The sequence below is a fragment of the Protomyctophum parallelum genome (genome assembly GCF_964188405.1).
Source record: "Protomyctophum parallelum genome assembly, chromosome: 9".
Taxonomy (NCBI): domain Eukaryota; kingdom Metazoa; phylum Chordata; class Actinopteri; order Myctophiformes; family Myctophidae; genus Protomyctophum; species Protomyctophum parallelum.
In genome coordinates, this window is record NC_139706.1 from 40,571,335 (window position 1) to 40,594,419 (window position 23,085).

Sequence of the window (23,085 nt, forward strand, 5' to 3'; positions counted from 1 at the left end):
CCCTCCTGCTTGTGGGAGCTCACTGTTAGAACGCTCCCCTCACTCTCCAGAAAGTTTTTGGGAAATAGACTGCATTCATCAAATGCTGCCTTCAGTGGCAGTGCTGCTGAGACAGACAGACAGACAGACAGACAGGCAGGCAGACAGGCAGGCAGGCAGGCAGGCAGGCAGGCAGGCAGGCAGGCAGACAGACAGACAGACAGACAGACAGACAGACAGACAGACAGACAGACAGACAGACAGACAGACAGACAGACAGACAGACAGACAGACAGACAGACAGACAGACAGACAGACAGACAGACAGACAGGCAGACAGACAGACAGACAGACAGACAGACAGTAAAGACAGATAGACAGTAAAGACCGATAAAACGGGACAATGCTGTGTGACGGATGGACAGACGGATTCATACAAACTGTAGATACTGTAGGCCAGAATGTCCAAAGTCCGTCCTGGGGCCAATCGGAGCATGAGGGCAGATTCTATATGGTCTGCTGCTTCCTTCCTAAAATATATTATTTATACTTTCCACCACTATAGTCATGTGAAATTCATACACTGACATTTCTGAGGGGTTTGACATGAACCTGGGTTTTTCTCAGTGGAATTTGTAAGGATTCCTATTCCTAACTGCTTGTTCCTTGTGCTGTTTTCATCCAAAATGTTAAAGAAAGGATATTTGTATTTTATTTATTAAAGAGTTTGAGATTTTAACACCCGGTTACATTATTGTGGACTGTAAAAAAAAAAAGTCTGAAAAAGGATTAATTTGTTTTGTTCACTGCATACATTTGGCTACACTGCCAAAAAAGACCATAGATATTGCGGTGCAATGCGGTTTATTGTTTATTGTAAAAACAATTGTTGTAGTGCACTGCATTTCTTTGTGCCTTTATGGTCCAACGGTCATGAGCAGTGTTGGGGTAAACAGCGTTACAAGTAACAACGTTACTGTAACAGGCAGCATTTTTATTTGTGGTGATTGCGTACTCATTCTACCGTATTCAAGAGGGCCCCACTTTTGGTGTGACACACGGCTCACAGTGTTACTGTAATGGTCTTGTTTACGGTCATGGCAGAGAGCTTATACTTTAGTATAAGGCTGTGGAAGAATTCACACTATCTTTGGGATCTATTGGCAAAAGGAGGAGAACGTCAATGCAAATTAGCATTGGTTAATGAAGCCCTCTTGATTTTATATATAGGCTACCAAAATTGCGTGCGTGCATGCATGCATGCGTGTGTGTGTGTGTACCTCGTCCACTGGGTGTGGTGGTGCATGCAGGACTGGGGTCTTGTCTCTTGTTGAAGTAGCGCTGAGGGTGGGTCACAAAGTCTGGCCTGGATAACTGGCCAACGCACTGCAGGTCCTCCACGTGCAGGCCACTGAATGTACCTGAGCATGGGCGTGCACGCACACACACGAACATGCATGCGCACGCACACACATGAACATGCAAGTGTTTAAAGTAGGCTACAGACAACAGTAAGCTATAATAGTATCTCAAACCCTTCTCCTGGGTACATTTTCATAAAAGGGAAGTGTATTGGTATGGGTGTGTTATTTTATTCCCCCCTTTTGGCCCATAGTTTTTGTTTAGTCAGGTAGTTTATATTGTACTTTCTGTTTGTAGTTTAGATTAGTTTCTTCCTTTTCAGGTAGGGTTGAGGTTTTGTTGGTTGTTATGGCCTTGGCCACGCTGACGTCTCATATGCTTGCCCTATTGGCTGCAAAGCAAATGTTTCTCAATAAATATAGGCTACACATTTTTTTGTTACCCATTTGTGATCCTTGATAGCCACAAACTTTATTGTCCACAAGGGAAATTTGTCTTGGGCTTTAAGTTTCACCCCTGCTGCAGCCACACACCTAAACACAGCCTAAACATTTTAGTTTAATGACTGTGTTGTGCCCCCCTCCCCCCTATCAAACACAAATGTTTGGTGAAACAACGTGACTTCCATTGGAAATAGATTGGGGCGGCCATTAAACACAGATAAGACACAAGACACGGACAAGACAGCCGTCTCAATAGTGTGACTGAGGCCACAGGCTTCGTACACACATAAAGAACAACTGTGCTGTGCTCTGCCGGTGTTTCATGGCCGCCCCAATGCTTTTCCAATGGAAGTCACGTGGTTTGACCAAACACTTGTGTTTGATTGCCCCCCTCCCCCCATCACACACAACTGTTTGGTCAAACCACGTGACTTCCATTGGAAAAGCATTGAGGCGGCCATGAAACACGGACAGCAGAGCATGTTCGTCTGATATGTGTGTACGAAGCCTAACAGAGGGAGACACAACATTACACAGTGCACAGTGTGAATAATCTAACCTCTTACAGTCAGTCACTGCTGTTTCAGAGCCTCGTTCAACATTTCACTTCGGTTCTTTGTACCTTCTCCCAGAGGGCAGAATTACAAACATGGGTAACTTCACTGACAATGTTTTTAGCCTGCTCATAAATAGACTGCAGTGAGGGGAGTTGTCTTACTCCTATGATCTTCCCTGCAGCTTGCACCAAACTGAACAATTTGGACTGGGAGAGATTACAGAACCAAACTGTGATACCAAATCTGACCAGGCTTTCCAAGACTGCTCGATTTTTTTGGTCAATGCACCATGGACCCTGAGACGTCGGAGGAGGTGCAGTCTTTGCTGTAGTTTACTACAGAGACTGTCTACATGTGTGTTCCAAGTTAGTGAGTTGTCAATGCCCAAGTATTTGTATGAGTAGACCTGTGAGATGGTTGAGTCATGAATGACCACAGGCCAGTGATCACCAATACTCTTGGGGTCAAACACCATATCCTGTGTCTTCTTAACATTAAGAACAAGGTGGTTGTCATCACACCACTTTACAAAGCTCTGTACCTCTAAAAAGTAGTCAGCTAAATCCCTATCCTTATCCTGGAGGGCTAAAATGGCAGTATCATCCGAGAATGTAATGATGTAATTATTCGGGTTGCCACTTCTACACTCATTAAGTATACAGAGTAAAAAGGACAGGTGAGGTAACACAGTCCTGAGGTGCTCCAGTACTCAGGGTTCTGCACTCCTCTGACATGCCATCCACACTGACCTACGTTGGGTCAAAATGAATAGTACCATCTAATAATAAGAGGATGGACGTTATGGTCCCTTAACCGCTTAATTAAGAGATGTGGTTGTATTGTATTAAATGCTGAGCTGAAATCTACAAGAAGAAGGCGTGCATAAGCCTTGTTATTGTCCAAATGTTTCAAAAGAAAATAGTCCAAGGCCAATATGTTACTCCTTTGGAGCCTAGACCCCATATATCGTCATAAAAGGTCATAACTGATCAGCAACCTGCAGGTGTATGAGATGGGTGTGTCTGACCACAGAGTCATCTCTATGGAGCTGCCATTCCCCTCCCCCACAATAAGCCAAAACGCCAAATTCACTTCAGAAACATCAAAAACATCAACCATAGCCCTGGACCTTCATCACCTCTCCTCTGCAACCCCCTCATCAGCCACTGAATCAGTCGACCTGTACAACAACACCCTGAGCCGTCTCCTGGATCTTCACGCCCCTGTCAAAATAAAAACTGTCACCTTCTCACGCTCCTCCCCCTGGTTTACCAGTGAGCTGCGGAAAGTGAAGGCGGCGGGCCGTGTCCTTGAGCGCCGTTTCATGGCTTCAGGGCTCACTGTCCACAGACAGGCATACAGGGAGCATCAAAAAGCTTATTCAAAAGCCCTCAGAGATGCTCGGCCACTGTTCTACTCAAATATCATCAATAAAAATTCCGGTAACTCCAAGCAACTTTTCTCCACCATAAATAACCTCCTTAAACCTCAATCACCCACCCACAGTGACACCACAGAGGACCAGTGCAACAACATCCTCGATTAATTTAGGTCAAAGGTCAATAACATCCGCTCCGCCCTATCTCACTCCTCCACTCCACCTGCCTTGACCACTACCCCACATAGCCCCCCCCCCCCCCCCCCCTCCCCCGACCACCACCCTACAGACAGGGATCCTCCAGCCTCTCCACTGCTTGGCCAGCACATCACATCTTCAGGTCGAGGCCATCATCAACAAGATGAAACCCTCCACATGCGCCCTCGACCCCTTCCCCACAGCTCTGTTAAAAACCCATATAACTGCCATAAGCCCCCTCATCACTACAGCCATCAACCTCTCCCTCCAAGCCGGCCATGTTCCACCTTCCTTAAAGACAGCCATCATCACACCTCTCCTGAAAAAACCCACCCTTGACCCGGACATACTCTCCAATTACAGGCCTATCTCCAACCTGCCCTTCCTCTCCAAGGTACTGGAAAAAGTGGTTGCCGCTCAACTCCAACAACACCTCAAACACAATAACCTCTTCGAGAAATTTCAGTCAGGATTCCGCACAGCTCACAGCACAGAAACAGCACTGGTCAGAGTCACTAATGATCTCCTGATGGTAGCTGACAATGGTTCCCCCTCCCTCCTCATCCTCCTGAACTTGTCCGCAGCTTTTGACAGTCAACCACACCATCCTCCTCAACCGTCTCCACTCCACCATAGGACTCACCGACATTGCACTCAACTGGTTCACCTCATACCTCACTGACAGAACCGAGCGTGTCTCCCTGGGCGGTGTCTACTCGCGGTCACATCCTGTCACCTGTGGCGTGCCCCAAGGTTCCGTCCTCGGCCCCACCCTCTTCACCCTTTATATGCTCCCCCTTGGTCGTGTCATCAGCCGGCATGGTATATCCTACCATTGCTACGCTGATGACACCCAACTCTACCTCTATCCCACTCCCCTCTGCCCCCCTGTCGTCACCACCATCATCACCATCATCCACATTAACCACCTGCCTTGAGGAGATAAAGGCGTGGATGTCCGATAATTTTCTCCAACTGAACAGCTCCAAGACAGAGGCCATTCTCATCGGCACCCCACACAAGGTCAAATCCTCCCCAATAACCAGCATCACCTTCTCCAGCCAAGATCTCCCCCTCTCACCTGTAGTCACCAACCTGGGTGTAAAAATGGACCCCCACCTGACCTTCGACCCCCATATTAAACACCTCTGCAAAACCTCCTTCTTCCACCTTCGAAACATAGCCAGACTCCGCCCCACACTCACCCTCCCTGATGCAGAAAAACTCGTCCACGCCTTTGTCTCCTCAAGGCTCGACTACTGTAACGCACTTCTCACCGGGATCCCTAGCAAGAGCATCCAGAAGCTCCAGTACATTCAGAACAGTGCTGCTAGGATCCTGGTGAGAGTGCGAAAATACGAACATATCACACCCATACTCCACTCCCTTCACTGGCTTCTCCTCCAGGATTGATTACAAGGTCTGCCTCCTCACCCATCAATGCATCCACAGCAACGCCCCCTCCTACTTAAAGGAACTCCTTGAACCCCTAGCCTCCACCCGCTCCCTCCGCTCTGGTACATCAAACTCACTCAAATGCACAAGAACCATGGGGGACCGGGCCTTCTGCTCAGCTGCCCCTCGGCTGTGGAACGCCCTCCCTGACCACCTGAGAGCACCACAGTCCGTGGACGTTTTTAAAAAGGGACTAAAGACCTTCCTCTTTAGTAAGGCATTTGCCCAGTCGGACTTTTAAGCTGCCCTGTGTGTTGTTTTAACTGTTTTATTCTTATTCTTTCTTTTTTTTCCTTTTACATTTTGTTCTGCCTGTAGCACTTTGAGATTTGTTTCAAATGTAAAGTGCGTTATAAATAAAATGTATTATTATTATTATTATTATTATTAACTGACAGAATAATCCAACCGAGCTGCTTCTACATCTACGTCAGGGTTCCCAGACCGCTGCTGAATATGCTCTCACCTTCCTCACCGTGTCCGCATCCAGTGGCTGGAATGAACCAGCTCTGCGCACACTATTCCACAGAGGGTTACGGAGGAAGGTCCAGATGGAGCTGGCATGCAGAGATAGGGACCTTTCCTTGGATGCTTTCATTGCACTAGACACTCCACACGGTCCCGTCCGTTTATAGCTTTTGTCAGTGTTTGCTGCTTATTCTAACTTTGCCTTTGACTTTTGCCTATTCCCTTGTACCTTTGCCTGGATTCATTAAACATCCTTGAAACCTGCGCCTGCATCCAAGAATGTCATTACAGATGTATTCTGTAGTCTGTTTTATGTTTGCTATAGTGTTGCACTACTTCCTTGCATTTGGGTCCTGCTTGAAAACCACCCCTGACAGTAACACACAGACCTATAGACGAGAAACATCTAATTCTCAGTGTTAATTTAACTTTGAGAGAGAACAATTGATAAATTGAGACTGAGTTCTGTATGCACGGCCACATTCGAAAACACACCTACACACGCTATGCTGCAGATGGATCAATCCAAACCAAATCAGCGACCCACCAATCTCAGGACTTGAGCCTTTATCTTTGTCAGCAACTTTTTTCTCCGTAATTTTTTTATCCCATCTCTCCTCAAAGCTCCTGCCCAATATGCTGCCACCACTGGATGAGGAGGCCTGAACTCCATTCCTGTAAGGACAACAAACACAGTCGTTTTAAATGTACAGACAAAACCCACTGCCGACATTGTCAGCACCCATGTCAAATGTATCTCTTGAGGTTTAAATTTAACAGTTTTATCGGTTCTGGTATTCCACAGGGCTCAATTCTTGATCTTCTATTGTTCTCCCTTTACATACTGCCTCAGGTCTTCCACTTCTGGCCTGCTCGCTGTGCCTAAAAAAATGGCAACTAAAAACACGGTGAATTCTACTTCTACAGGCCGACACCGTGGAACAAACTCCCACTGTACCTTCGACAGGCAGCCTCTGTAGACATTTTTTAAAGCACAGCTTAAAACCTCCTTCTACACTATTGCTTTTAATTGATCTTTTAAATTCCTTGTTATTCATGTGCTCACTGTATTGCATTACTACTATTATTTTTATGTTTATGCTTACAAATAAAGTTTTATTATTATTATTATCATCATGGCTGGGATTATGGGATCGTGTTTCAGGCTTCACTGCCTATGTTTTACAGTAAGTTACCTTTGAACAGCCACTGCATCTGCGCCGACCGCTGAGTTGCTTGTGAAAATCCACTTTAAAACGGTGTAATTGCTTGTCGTAGTGTTGAAAGATATTCCAAAGTGGCGATCACAACAACAGAGTGGACGAGGAAGAGCACCACACCGCTCCACCCCCTCCATTGTAATGAATAGGGACTCAATTTCCCTTAAAACTAATCAATATACTAATGGACAGGAATTTACTCAATTGGATGACATTTGTACCTCGATAGTGGGTGCAGGGCCAATAAGGTAATCATGGAAGGAGGTAGGTCCCCCACACCATTCTTTTGGTAAAGAATTACTTTATTGAACAAACGACAGCGTTTCTGTATACTGTATACTCTAATCGGCTACGCCCGAATCCCACCCACGCTTGTACGTGTCCTTGTCACAACTCAGGCTTACCCCCTCACTCACACACACACACACACACACACACACACACACACACACACACACACACACACACACACACACACACACACAACAGCTGCCAATTAGGAAATAAATCAACTGTCTTAAACAGCAGCAGTTGTCAAGGTCAGAGCCACTTTCACCTCAGCTGAGAGGAATTGAACCAGCGAGAGACTGTAAGGCAATGAAAAGAGCTTGAATGTGAATAGTGTCATTTTAAACCCATTCACCTGGACGGAGCTTCTTCTTCATCCCCTCTGGGCTCTTCTCCTTCTGCTGCTTTTCTCTCCAGCTGTGTGTGCTCATGGACTGGGTCAGCCAGGGGGTCACCCTGAGAGGATACTGACTCTGGCTGTCTGGAGGTTGTGTCTTCTCTCCCATGCTGCTGCTGTTCTGGATGAGGAGGCTCACACGTCTCCAGGCGCCAGTGGTCCTCCTACAGACAACAAAAAAAAACAGTCCAACTATAACAAACGTGACTTCGTGTACAGAGTAGACAGCAATTGGTTTGAAATTGGAACCGACGGCTAGTTTGTGATAATATGTGAGCCAAGGAGGTAAATGTATTCCCTCAGCAACAGTACCAACAATGTGCCCTTGAGCAGAAGGCTACAGTTGTGCAGCAGGGCAGTGCTCAGGATGAACTGTGTGTGCATGAATGTACTGTAATACATCATCAGAGAAGGCTATGAATACAAATGTGCTTCCAGGCTATTTGAATAAGGGTTTAAGTATTTATGAGGCTGAATTCACCCAAGAGGCACACTTTACACTATGTGGATTCAACCTCTACAGTCCAATAAAAACATTAAATGCAAGGTCTGGGGTTGAAGAAGGTTATTCTTTCTAAACTATTGAGTTATTTCTTAACAGGATATGGCAAAACAAACAAACAAAACTAAATCAAACACCATGATTAAGACACCAGAATAGACTGGGAGGCATAAATTCAGCCAGGCAGGTGAGAACTTTATATATTTGCCAACGGCAAAGGCAGCGCACTGTAAAAGTAGGACAGCCAGTGTTATCTTGCAAAGTAAGGAAACGTAGAAGCATGCACCCCAATCCTTAAACTGTATCGGGAGCACAGTTGAGCCAACAAATCCATTTGAGCTAAAAGCCATAATCACCACTGATAATGGCTTTTAGCAGAAACAAGTTTGTTGTTGCCCTTGGTAAATAGAAGACTACTGATCCATTAGTGTTGCTATTCAGTTTGTTTTGATCTTGCAAAGTAGTGCCTGTCTGTATGCATGTGTGTGAATATTTACACTACATTATGTATGTACATAGAGCATAGAGCAGCTTTTTTGTATGTGTCAATGCAGTATGTGTGTGGGCCTCATGTTTGTGTGTGCTGCGTGCATAATACAGAGTTCAGAGCAGGAGGACCAGTGGCCTTCAGTCAGGGCCTCAGGCAAGTTGAAATGAAACTGTGGGCAGGCACTGCTGCAGGCTCATTTAATATAGGCCTGCTTAGACGTAAACACATCGACGGATAAGTGTGGCTTGATGCATGATGCAGCATATGATCTAAGGCTTTTACCTTGATAGTCTGAATCAATATCGTTGCAGTCGGGTGGAAAGCTTGTATGTCCAAAACTGTTACTTTTCAGGAAATGGGGGGAAAAATAACCTGTGTTCTAATAGAGCCAATGTTATTGGCGGCGTTTCCCGAACACATTTAGTGTAGGTTAAGACTTGTAGTGCCGCACATGCTCAGATGCCCTCTAGGTGTGTGCCACGCAATGGTAGGCCTCAGGTCTACCATCTATGCACGGAATGTCTATGTTCACAGGCTTCTGTGTGCGACCTAGAGGGCATCTGAGCATGTGCGGCACTAAAAGTCTTACACTAAATGCGTTCGGGAAACCCAGCCAAGTTATTTAGTCAAGTTATTTAGTCAAAAATAACTTTTCACAGCTATTTTTGCTACATTTGCTTGACACTATCATGTGACAAAATGGAACACATACAGGTCGATTTTGAAGGTGCGGTTTACCAGGTCGTGATACATAAATTGGCCTCGCTCTGCGCACATTCGTATTATGAAAGGCATATCGGCCCGTGTTGAACGCACTCGGCCCGTGTTGAACGCACACACATTTGGCATACCGCGTCCCTGAATATTTTAGCATTGTGGGAGTGTCCATATGTTAATTATTCTCGCTTTGCGCAATTTGCTATTAAGCCCCTTGACCTAAAGACACTCAGCGCATAACGATTAGACGTGGGTCTGACCACCTCATAAACGCAAAAAGCACTGTTTGATTTGACACTTGAGCGGCTCTGGGAGGCTGGTAGAGTGTTGCCATGTCTGTTTATTATAAGCGGCTTATTTTTCTGTAAAGTTGCTTTCTGTGTGATTGCATTTCTTGTTTCTAAAGTGGTTATTTGGGCTTTTCTCCTAATGTTGTTTAAACCAGTGCAAAACAAGCACATTCCCATGTCAAGGATCCCCAGATGAATGCATTTGCCCAACTAAGGACAGCTAATCCAAAAATTAAATAAAAAGATTACTTTTGAAAATAGCAGATCTATACCAGCTCACAATGCATCACATTCATTCATTAAAACTATGAACTCTGCCCAGGCCGTGGCGTAACGGTCTGGGCACCGGACTGGTAATCCAGTCGCAGTGTGCCGCGGGTTCGACTCCCGAACCCGACACGGCCTTTACTGCATGTCATCCCCCCCATCTCTCTCCCGTTTCCTGTCAGCCTACTGTCTGTCCCTTCAAAAATCAATAAAAGGCGTAAGCCGCAAAAAAATATCTTAAAAAAAAAAAAAACTATGAACTCTGACTGCAGGGGGATATATAATGATCATTATAACAATGTGCAAGAACATATTTAAAAAGAAGGAAGAACTTTATATTTGTGGACAATCAAAATATGTTTTTTTATTTTAATGTGGTGTCATTCAAATTAATCTGGATATGGCAGACTCACTATTTAGAAAATAAAAACATGGCACTTCATTTAAAATAGGTTACAGACCCCTGTTATATGCGCTTATTTTTATAGACCTATTTACTTGTTTCTATGAGACATGGCAGTTTTGCGTCTATTTTTTAAAAATGTTGAGATTAGAAACGGCCATAATTCTTTCATTTCTCAACCTTAAAAATAAATAAAAACATCTCCATAATCCGTGGGAAATGTGCTTTCATATGCTGTATCACACCCGATTCAAGTCTTCTTCAATAAAATGCTACGAGCGAACTCAGCGAAGACCATACCATCGGGGCCACAGCATTACGCAGCACGCATTCAACTCATTCCTTGACTTGAATGAAATAAAATATAATAAACGTTATTTTACTGGTGTTTTTCAATAGAAACAAATAAAGAGCGTGTGTAGGCTACTGTGTGCAAGTGCAACAGTGCATATACATGCATGCACTAGGCTATATTTCTTCCGTGTCGGGATGGTGATTGAGCTCTTCAAGTTCACAGCCCGTTTGGTCTTTCATAAAAAAACGTTGATATTAGCCTATAAACACTCATGGTTCTCTCATTTCTCAACCGTTTTATTAAATGTAAAAATCTCCATATTCCTTAGGAATCTTGCTTTCATTCGCTGTATGGTACATGGTTCTATCGTTATCGAATTAATTAATTACCATGGATTGCCAATTTGCCAATATGCTGCTATCTACTCGCAATTCCATTCCGATCTGAAAGGTGGGTCTGTTCTTTTGAGGCATAAAGGTGACAGCATGCAGTGCAATAGGAATAATTAACCCAAATGTGACAAAGGCATGTCATGTCTTCTATGGTGCCAGCCTGAAGAAATGTCATACCACGATCCCCAAAGTGCGCATTCCGTATGTGACATCAGCTGACTGGTAAAGAGAATAGTACGGACATGTTGATTGGGTACGTCTCAAACACGCCTTAAACACACCCATGACTAATTCAAGGCCGTTTTGCGCACTCCGCGGGGTGTCAAAAGCGCTTCTTAACATGCCCAAAATTGCAATATGACATACTACACGCCCCCAGATCATAATACTGTAATTAGATTAGTAATATAGAAGTAAGTAAAATAGAAGTCCTAAATCGACCCCATAGTGTGCTTATGCTCGCATGCTTTTTTGGAACCTTGCCCCCAGACAGCAGCATATCTGTTAAATATCGTCTATGTTGGGTGGAAACCTTACATGTCCAAAGCAGTTACTTTTCAGGATTAAAATAAAATGACAAATGAACCTTGTGGTTCTGCTACTTTTGTAAGTTTTGTGTGACATTGTATACCGGTAGTATCAAGTAGGGCGTTGATTTCCGTTAAGATATGAACATGATTAGAGGTTTCAGTCGACAGCAACGACATATACAACACTCAGAAGTTCATTTTGTGTAATCTAAACTAATGCTCCGGTCATGCAGCATCAGCACAGCAATCATAGTCAAATAATGAATGAGTTCCAATTAACAGGCCACAGATGTTGTGTCAGAAGGACACAGTTAGCTTTAGTAGCCACCTCATTCACACTGCTCCGCTGATCTACGACATTACTGCATGTTGCACTGTGATTCATTTATTTTAAATCTTCACTTAAAGGTTTGATATCATTACAACGTAGGCCTATAGTAATATAAACGTGTGTGTGTGTGTGTGTGTGTGTGTGTGTGTGTGTGTGTGTGTGTGTGTGTGTTCGCGTGTGCGTGCGTGCGTGAGTGCGTGCGTGCGTGCGTGCGTGAGTGTGTGAGTGCGTGGCAGCATGCATGCGTGTACAGTAGTGCGTGTCAGTATGTGCGTTGGTGCACCTGTCCAAATATTCCAACAGTGTCTCCAGGTAAGTAGCTGAGAGCCACACTGCAGTCTGTGGATGCAGAGAGGAGGAGGAGCCTGTTGCCATGTATACACGTCTCCAGGTGTGTCACACGGTCCAGGTGGGGGCGGAGACTACGGATCAGAGCGGGAGGTACATTGGCCACTCCCCCACATGGCTGGAGGCAGTAATCCTGACAAGACAGAGAATGGAAACATGAATTGCTGCCCGGAGGTGGGAAGGAAGCGTTGCTGGATTTGAATATCTTATGGTGAATATTGTATGGTTCCAGTTCCCATTTTTGGCCCAGCCAGGACAAACAGGGCTATTTCACCTGCTGCTGGCTGCAGAAGCATTTACACTCCATTTGGGTTTGGCCGGACTTTACACTTGATTTTATTACCTTAGTGAACATTTTCATAAATACTTTATACTGCCTTTTTTGCCTTTTTTTCACTTATCATGATATCCCATTAATTTTAATCTTGTCGTGACATGTCTCGTGACAAAGTATAAAATAGGGCATTCATAATAGGCCTATGAGAAAACATAAAAAGTTGAAATATGAAGATTTTTTTTCAGATTAGATTTTTTATTAAATTATTTCTACCACAGGTTGTTGGATATAATCAGATTACGGTATAAAAAAAGAAAGGAAAAAAAAACGCTGGTCGCCGAAATTCTCCTTTAATGATCGACCTGGAATGGTCTGAAGAAGACCATTCCAGGTCCATCATTAAAGGAGAATTTCGGCTGGGTTGGTTATCATTATATTATCCTGCATCATGGCATCATGTAATGTGATGTGTGCAGCCTTTTAGACTTCTGCACCAAGGTCAGCAGCACCTCAGCAATACCCCTTCTCCTGTTTGTTTGGCAATTGTTTTAGTAGGACTGAGTGGAGTGAGAAGTACAACATTTGCCTCAGAAATGTATAGGTCAGTATTTAGTAATGAAAATGGAAATACTCAAGTAAAGCAAAAGTACCTCAAAATTGTACTGTACTGCTGCTGCTGCTCTCTCTCTCTCTCTCTCTCTCTCTCTCTCTCTCTCTCTCTCTCTCTCTCTCTCTCTCTCTCTCTCTCTCTCACACACATACTTTACCATAGCAATCAATCAATTAATAAATCATAATAAAATGTATTTGCATAAATGGCAATGCTGTTTGTGGAGTCCAAATTGGAATTGTTGAGGCGTTTAACATGTATTTATTCCACTGGTTGTCAAGGTGGGGTCTGTGGACCCCCAGGGGTCCTTGAGGGAGTTTAAACACACGCTTTTGGGTATCTTCACCAAATTCACACTACTGTCTTACACAGCAGCACACACCGACCTGTATATCCCACACGTTCAGCCGTCCCTTCACATCAGCAGTGATGAGGTATGTTCCACAGGGGCTGACGCACATGATGACTGATCCCAGGTCTGTGTCATGGGCTGTGAACTGTCCCAGTAGAGTGCTGCGCGCCGTGTTCCAAAACCGCACCGTGCCCCAACCTCCACATGACGCTAGATCTGCACCACCTGCACTTAGCCAGAGTAAGACCCATGAGATAACATATTATCTTCTTATTGCACTTTGACGTTTTGTTTTATTTTATTTGTATTTTATTTTAGAGAGAAGGGGAGAGACACAGAGCAAAGGTCGTCATGAACGGGACTCGAACACGCAATGCGCTGTCAGGCCAAAGCCTATTGTACTACACTGTATTGTTTTGTTTTTAAATGATGAATTAGTTGTTAATTTGTGAGTAGATAATAGGCAATAACAGAATGATGATACATGAAATAAAAGTTTTTCAAATACAATTAACAAATAACTGCAACAATAACAATAACTGCAAATAAGGAATCTGCTGCAACTCAATAAAGTTCAGGCTAAAAGTTGTATTGTTCAAATGGAGGTTATTAGCAGCAAATCCATTCCACGGAACTGCAGCGAGTATACGCCAAAACAATTTACCAAAGAGATTCAGTCATTGCTAACGTGGAACTTGGCAAATTCTTCTCCATAATCTCCAGCCATGCATGAATCTCATGAGAAATTCAAGTTGACTCTTTTTGAGTTGAATTATTCAACTCAAAAAGAGATACATGTACTGAATCAAACATTTGGTAATGGGCTGAAATGTGTTATTATCCCGCTGCCAGAATCAGAATTGGGTTGCCGTGGTGTCTGGGTGCTAGGGCCCAGCTTGCCAGCGCTCCACTTGCCTTCACACTTCCACAGACTGTTCATAAGTACTCTGCCAAGGTTTTAGGCTCATTATCCCAACCTCAGTGTTTTCACATAATTATACAGTTAATATAAAACACATTATTCAGGCACATTTAAGCCACCTCTTTTGCCCATTATTAGTACTCTACGCAACACAATCAAAGAGTGACGTGCACCTATGGTGACATCATTCTCCAGGCTTTTTTTCCCGTGGTGCTAAAGCGAGACCAGCTGCAGGCCAGTCGAGCTTCTAGTTATTATTATCATTATTGTCTCGAAGACGTGGCCAAAATGATGTTTTCGCCCCTGTTCTTTCTGTCCACACATCCGTCTGTGTACAGCTGATCTCTGGTACTGTTGGAACTGTAAACACACACTCCCTGAAGGCCAGAGTAGAACCTCTGCCCCAAATCACATCGGCCTGTTATATATACCTATATATTCTTTTGTATTACTCCTACAGATTTTGTCCAAACATCACACAAATCTGTATACATGATCGCTAATAGTCCTGTGATCAAGACGGAACCATCACATTTTTCATATTCCATCTGGCTTTTAAAGTTTGTGTGGCCGTTTGGAACAAAATGTCCAAACTTTGCTGGACCAAAATAAGCTACCTGGCCTGACGGAGACCTGTGCTCCGAGGAGCCCAGTGTTCTACTTAATGTTCTTTTTACTTTTTCTCCCGTTGTGCCACGTTTCTGTTATGTCAGTGCTGTTGTACCCTATACTAGCTCACCTGCCACTGAGGAGGCTCCACCGAGAGGACGTAGTGCCTCCATCCTACTCCTCCCATTCAATACCCCTCACAGACAGACAGGCACCACCGCACTGCCCCAGCTAAAGATCCCAGCCGGCTTCTCTCTCCAAACACTAGCAATTGTGTTCGTGTAGAGTCTGCATGTATAGACGCTCGCTCGGCAAGCCGGAAGCGCTGCAATGGACAGGTACATAAGTACTGAAGCACTGCAATGGACAGGTACATAAGTACTGAAGCACTGCAATGGACAGGTACATAAGTACTGAAGCGCTGCAATGGACAGGTGCATAAGTACTGAAGCACTGCAATGGACAGGTACATAAGTAGCCTACTGAAGCACTGCAATGGACAGGTACATAAGTACTGAAGCGCTGCAATGGACAGGTACATAAGTACTGAAGCACTGCAATGGACAGGTACATAAGTACTGAAGCGCTGCAATGGACAGGTACATAAGTACTGAAGCACTGCAATGGACAGGTACATAAGTAGCCTACTGAAGCACTGCAATGGACAGGTACATAAGTACTGAAGCACTGCAATGGACAGGTACATAAGTACTGAAGCGCTGCAATGGACAGGTACATAAGTCCTGAAGCACTGCAATGGACAGGTACATAAGTACTGAAGCACTGCAATGGACAGGTACATAAGTAGCCTACTGAAGCACTGCAATGGACAGGTACATAAGTACTGAAGCGCTGCAATGGACAGGTACATAAGTACTGAAGCACTGCAATGGACAGGTACATAAGTACTGAAGCGCTGCAATGGACAGGTACATAAGTACTGCGCCACCCGAGCACATGGGCTGAAAAGCTTTAAGTGATTAACCACCATATTTTATAATCAATCGACAGTAGTGTCGTGTGGCAGTTTTTACTCTTTCTCCCTCTCTTTTTGTATATTATGTTTCACCCATAACGACATGGCCAAAATAAGGATGCCATCACCTGTCCCTGGATGTAGTGCTATAAGCAATGCCGACATGAAAAGTACAGTATGATGAGCGTACCTGTTGCTGTGGTCACAGCTGTGCGTCCTGGGATGAAGAACAGTCTGGTAACAGCGTCACGGCTCTCTGAGTACATCTCGCCACTCAATCCACACTGGGACACACAGGGAGAGGACCTAAATTAACACATTCAAATGCAGGCCTAAAGTGGGCTACATCGTTGCTGTCGGGCAGAAACCTCTTATCTCTATATTTTAACTTTCTGTGTTCCGTAAATTAATGACCTTCGTGATCACGCAAAAAACATGAAAAGTAGAATATCCACAAGCTCGAAACATGGTGCAAAGCGTCACATTTTGAGCTTGTAGATCTGCTACTTTTGCTTTTTTCTTTTTTTCTTTAACCCATTCTGACCCGAGATCAGATTCTAAAAATGACTATTACATCCTGACAGTTTCATTATTAACCCATTCTGACCTGAGATCAGATTCTAAAAGTGTCTTCGATTTTTCAAAAATAGCAGACCTACAAGCTCGTATCGCGCCACTCGGTGGCGCGATATGATCTTGTAGATCTGCTATTTTTAAATAGCTAAAGCATAACATGATGCTGACACCAAAATGGGTGCCCGGTCAGAATGGGTTAAACAGCAACAGTTTTGGACATATTTCCACCCGACAGAGACGATTATGTGAAGAGCTGAAGGATGGGAAGAAAAACTGTTTGCTAAATTAATTATCAAACGATCAAACCACCAATATAAGTTACTGGCAGAAGATCATTTCTGTATTAACCCTGTCTGATCTGTATTGATATAGGTTGGGGGAGACATATATATATAGGCTATATGTATACTTCCCAAAATCATGTTTTTGCAGCATGTGCAGCGCCACTATGGATGAAAATGGAATTGTCTTTTGGCTCTGTGTTGATGCCATCAGCCGATTGCGGCCGAACGATATACGCATCAAAATTCTGCCTGTGGTGTTTTCTCGCATAGGTCTGGAGATCATGTGTGCCGCGTGTGAGATCTGGACAAAATCTGTAGGAGGAGGAGCAAAAAGTGTTTTTAAGAAAATGGTGGAAAATCTATCCTGATGGAAATGGCCTATATAGGGAGATGTGTCGTGACCCAAGTAATTGTGTGTCCCTACGGGTGTGTGACCTTGCTGAGTTGCGTGTTTGCTGTGCTGGTTGTGCGTCCGTAGTTTTCTCAGGGCATTTTCTGTGCTGTTGTTCCACACTGTGATCTCTCCGTCGCAGCTTCCTGCACAGAGGGGAAACAGAAGCCAACCAGAGGCCTGTGTCAAACTAAAACGGACCATTACTTTTTGCTTCATAAACTAAGCCTTAGTCACTGACATACCATGAGTGGAAGACATGTCTAATGTCAGTATTATGTACATACAAATAGAAAACATAACTTTTTAAAGGACCATACCGGAATGCCTATAATCATCAATTTATACAGCATCAGTCATATGTTGTAGTTGTACATACTGTAATCGTAGACCATACCGTTTACATTTTCTTCAAAGTCAATACCAAACTTGCATGCATAATATAGTCCACCAAAACATTTAAGAAGAGACAAAGGATGCATAGTGTTCAACATTCACTACCAAACTAACAATAATACTAATTTGTCTCACCATACATCAATCATTTTCAGTTAGACTTCAAATCTCTCCTCCCTTTTGTATTGCATTAAAATGCAGCAATAACATGACATAAGACTAGAAATGGAATATGATGAATCTAAGACTCCATAGTGTTGGATCTGTTGGAGTAAAATGGCAGAAAAGGCCCAAATGGGTAGGCTCAAGTCAAGGTCCCAGGAATCCAGCCAGGTGGAAATGGTTTGTATGTACTGTACGAGTACAGTTCAAGAGGCCAAAACATACAGCGGTCTGGTATAGCGTTGAGCACCACCATGATTCAGAATTGAAATGTTTGGGGTTGAGTGTCTTCCTAGGCCTATACTGGGACTGTGCATGTAAATTCAAACTATGGTATACTTTGGAAAATGGAGGGCATTAATGTCTAGCATGTGAGTTATATAGACACTGGCCAGCTTGCATGGTCCTTTACAATATAAAGATAAAGGACAACAACAGCAGCAGACAACACTTAGTACTTACTTATGCTTTACTACTAAAGCATGTTCTCCCTGCACTGCCTCCTTTCACAACAATAAACCCCACGTACCATCTGTTCCTCTCAGCCCTCGACTTTCACTTTAAAACGAAGTTCCAGCACTTTCAGAGAGAAGCCATTGTGTATGTGTGTGTGTGTGTGTGTGTGTGTGTGTGTGTGTGTGTGTGTGTGTGTGTGTGTGTGTGTGTGTGTGTGTGTGTGTGTGTGTGTGTGTGTGTGTGTGTGTGTGTGTGTGTGTGTGTGTGTGTGTGTGTGCTCGCGTGCGTGTGCGCGTGCGTGCACGCATTGTGGGAGGTATAAACTTTGTGTGGGCCTACTGCATTATTCATACCACCCAAGGGCCAGCCTTATCCACTGACTTTCATCACTGCCCTGTGTGTGCGTGTGCGTGTGCGTGTGTGTGTGTGTGTGTGTGTGTGTGTGTGTGTGTGTGTGTGTGTGTGTGTGTGTGTGTGTGTGTGTGTGAGAGTGAGAGAGCTGTGTAAACACCCACAGAGTGCTCTAGAATGTGCAGATTGCCTTAAATTTACTGTATTCATTTAACATTCACAAATGAATTACTCTCTCAACAAGGTTAATTTTACTTAACCTGCATGCACGCACACACACACACACGCACGCACGCACGCACACACGCACTTCCATTTCTAAAACATTCTTGGAGAGAGAGAGAGAGCAACAGAGAAGGATAATGAGACAAAAGGTGACAGGGGTAAATTCGGTAGTGGCAGCTTCAATGTTGGATAGCCTTACTGGGGGCTTCGTGTGGACCCTATCTTTCTTATCTGTGTTTAGTTAGTGGATGTGTGTGCTCTATTGTATTTTTCTTTTAAATATGAGCGGGAATGCTGAGAGGAGGGGTGGAAGAGAGGGCCGAGGGATACCACTGCACTTCATTGAGAGGGGGGGTGGGGGGAGAAATAGAGAGAGGGTGAATAAGATAGAGGTAGAAGAGTAAAGGAGAGTGAAAAAGAGTGAGAGAAGGAGAGAGAGAGAGAAAGAGGATATAGAGTGAGTGAAAGAAAGAGTGTGAGCTAAGGAGATAGAGACAGAGAGAGGATAGAGAAGGAGAGAGGAGGTAGAAAGGTTAGAGAGAGAGAGAGAGAGAGAGAGAGAGAGAGAGAGTGGAAGCCAAGCAGAATAGAGTTTGAATATGTATGAAGAGGCCTGAATCCAACAACAGCCAAACACTCCTGATGCATCCTGATTTAACTGAGTCGCACGCACGCACCACGCACGCACGCACGCACGCACGCACACGCACACGCACACGCACACGCACACACACACACGCACACAGAAAGAGAGAGAGAGAAATGCATGCATGTACATGTGACTGACTCATGTGCACACGGAAAAATACAGAAGGTATACACAAGTACGTATGCATGCACACATGCATGCACACATGCATGCTCAAATGAACACAGTGCAGTGCAGTGCAGTGCAGTGAAATGGTGGGCCACCATTCTGTATATTGTCAGGTGTTGACACTGAACTCATATGAGGCTGAGCAGCATTGCAGTTACCTGCTCATGCCCGTTTACAACAACAAAGCTGTGCTGTGTCATTAAATCACAGATGCTCTCGTGGTGCACATGACTGGCTTTTAAATAGCCATACCTTTTTGCCAGGTGTGCTTGAAAAGCACCTGGGCATTTGCACGCACCACTACTGACGACCGCAAAGATGACCGTAATGGAAACACTTTTTCATGATTGGCTGCCTCTAAGGCTGTCTCTAAGCCAATGGGAGACTTACCCATAAAACTGCGGTATAAAGACCCATACTCTGAACACCGCAACGCAGAGCAAGTGGCAACAGAACGAACGAAAACGGGCGCTACAAGAGCTTGTTGCACCTGGCAGTTGTGACTGAGTCATTCTTGTTATAACAATAAGGTTGCTTCACATTTGGGCCTACAATGCACTTTGCTTTAGCGTTGACTATATGTCAAAGCACATCCACGGTGTAGCCAACATTTCGAACAATGCCAGAATTACACATTTTCCCACATTTATTCTATGGTGTGACCATTTCAAAACTTGATAAGCAGCCCTCTGTCCTGTGGGTAACTGTTGCACCTGTACAGACACAGCTGTTTATCTCGGATCCTGTACACACATAAATGTTGGCTAGGTTGCTTATCTTGAAATTACTTGTGTAAATCATTCTAGATGCGTACAGAGCAGACACACTGAGTAGGCTTGTATCCTCTATAAACTCTGTCATATGAAATGAGACCACGCGGAAAAAATAAAATAATAAATTACATTCCTCTGAATTGTCTTTTCTTTTTTTTCCTCCCATTATCATGCGATTTCAGCGACTGATCAAAATATGCCAGTGGCACAATACAAGTGAATAGGCGCTGAATGAGACCATGAGGGCATTTGCACACAGACACACTCACATCCATGACTAATTCTGTCTCTTTCACACACACACTTTATAATTGTCACCCATTCTGCCAATCTCGCTCTCTCTCTCCCTCTTGCTCACACACACCCGCCCGCGTGTGTTCACACAAACACGTGCACGCGCCCACACACACACACACACACACCCACACACACACACACACACACACACACACACACACACACACACACACACACACACAGACACACACACACACACACACACACACACACACACACACACACACACACACACACACACACACATGCCTCAAAGACAGAAAGCACTCAAAGCGATTTCTCTTCCCTCCCGCTGAGTGAGATCTAATAAACATAATTTAAATTGGGTATTAGGATAATTTGGAGGGCCGGGGGAGGAAGGGAGGGAGGGGATCGGGGTGAATGGAAATGGAGCAGAGAAAGAAAAGGCAATACAAAAATAAATTAAAGTTTAACAGGGATAAAAGTACAGGGAAGTAGCAGAAATAGAGGGGGTTGAAGGGGCAAAAGAACGAGGCACAGGAGCAAAGAACATCAGAGAGAGAGGACCCATGGACACGTACGCTATAAGAACTCGCATGCACAGAGTTTCACAAAATGGCTTTCGCAGTCGATGAGAGACTGAAATGATTGTGGGGGAGGGAAGGGAAAGGAAAGAGCGAGTGTGAAAAGGCAATTGAGCATAGGGCAGCAAAGAAACCAGAGAAGCACTTTAGACAAGTTCACAAAGTGGTGTCAAAACGATATCTCCCACTCGAACCGCTTATCTGGCCTGGAGAACACACACAGGCTCTTATCACCTCCTTCACCCCCTCCTCCTCCTCCTCCTCCTCGCCTGCAATGTTCCCTTCAGCTCCTCATAAGGGAGATACTGTAATAATACTCCAGGTCAGTCTGTCTCATATAAAGGATACAAGAAATCTTCACCCCATTGACCCCAAGACACGTTTGTTAATGCATTTTTAAAGCTTACCCCATAAAAAGGCTGGGTAGCTTATTCCGCAATGCATATCTCCATAGAGTTTTACAACTAAATGTGATCTTCAGACTAGCCGAGTTCCTTTTAACAGCAGGTCAAAGGTAGTTTTAGGCATAATAGTCTTTTAAATAAAATTCCATTTAGTTTTAGTCACGTTTTAGTCACGTTTTAGTCATCTGAAATGTTTTAGTCTGGTTTTAGTTGACTAAATATAAGATTGCAGTCAACTAAATCTATGATCAATTTAGTTGACTAAAATGTATCTTAGCATGCTGTAAAGGCATCGTAATGCCTGATGTATTTATACTTATAGAGCGTTGCGGTCCCGCCCCCTTTCATGACGACGAGCGGCCCGGAAGAGAATTTCCCATAGATTTTTCCCATAGACGTTTCAGAAAGTATTTATTTAAAGACCTCGGACAAAGCCAACTTGGATGGTGACAAATCATGACAGAAAAACAACACAAATGTTGCTGTACCAGCTGCTCTTTTTTTCTTCTAATTATTTGCCCCAATTTTTATTGTCATGAGTTGTCACCATCCGAGTTGGCTTTGTCCGAGGCTTACAGGTCTTTAAATAAATACTTTCTGAAACGTCTATGGGAAAAATGAATGGGAAATTCTCTTCCGGGCCGCTCGTCGGGGACTGCGACGCTCTATACTGTATACTTTCTTCGGAGTGTGACACCTGCGCCTAATTAATGACAAAATTACTTGACTTAGTTCTGTTGGATCTCTTCTCCACTATTCCCTCCCTAAACATTTTAGTCTAGTTTTTATTTGTTGGCGAAATAGTCAATATATTTAGTCATAGTTTTAGTTATCATAGCTTAGTTTATATTTCACTGGTATGGTCCTTTAGTTTAAAGGACCACTCAACCATATCACCTTCATTTAATAGGTCCTCACTAATAATCATGATAAAATGGCACAATTCTTTTCTACTCAGTCTGTGTCTCATAGGAGGGCTGTGGGCAATTCAGAAATCCGTCCACCAGTGACATCATCGTTGGGCAGATTTTATTTTAAACAAAAATGTTTAGATTTTTATTATCGTGAGAACGATGGCTTCCATTTTTGCATTGCAACTTTTCAGGACTAGAAAGCCTGCAGTTTCACACCTAAGGGCTTGCCAAACAACGCCCCTTAGGTGTGATAGAATGACAATGTGCCATTGGCTGTCAGGAGTACTTATAGCTTAACGCTTTAATATAAAATGTTACCAAATGTGACCGTCATGGATATCATAGACATACCCCAATGACCCCAAAAAGGTCAATGTTTATGTTTAGAATTTCCCCAGCAAAAAGTAGTTAATGCATCACAATCACTTTAACCATTTT

At 43.9% G+C, this 23,085-nt stretch overlaps 1 protein-coding gene across 1 annotated transcript in view; it reads right to left on the minus strand.

The window, feature by feature from the left end:
* Positions 1–1,095: 1,095 nt before the first annotated feature.
* LOC310864570 (cilia- and flagella-associated protein 337-like) overlaps positions 1,096–23,085 on the minus strand; it is a gene marked incomplete at its 3' end in the record, with an annotated part of 45,675 nt that continues 23,685 nt past the window's right edge. Inside the window, exons 13-20 of the mRNA XM_083773259.1 lie at positions 17,341–17,453; positions 16,247–16,340; positions 13,584–13,774; positions 12,246–12,443; positions 7,704–7,909; positions 6,388–6,515; positions 1,260–1,400; positions 1,096–1,136 (exon numbers count right to left, since the gene is read on the minus strand). Coding sequence (XP_083629385.1) covers positions 1,096–1,136; positions 1,260–1,400; positions 6,388–6,515; positions 7,704–7,909; positions 12,246–12,443; positions 13,584–13,774; positions 16,247–16,340; positions 17,341–17,453 — 1,112 coding nt within the window. The remainder of the gene's footprint in view (positions 1,137–1,259; positions 1,401–6,387; positions 6,516–7,703; positions 7,910–12,245; positions 12,444–13,583; positions 13,775–16,246; positions 16,341–17,340; positions 17,454–23,085) is intronic.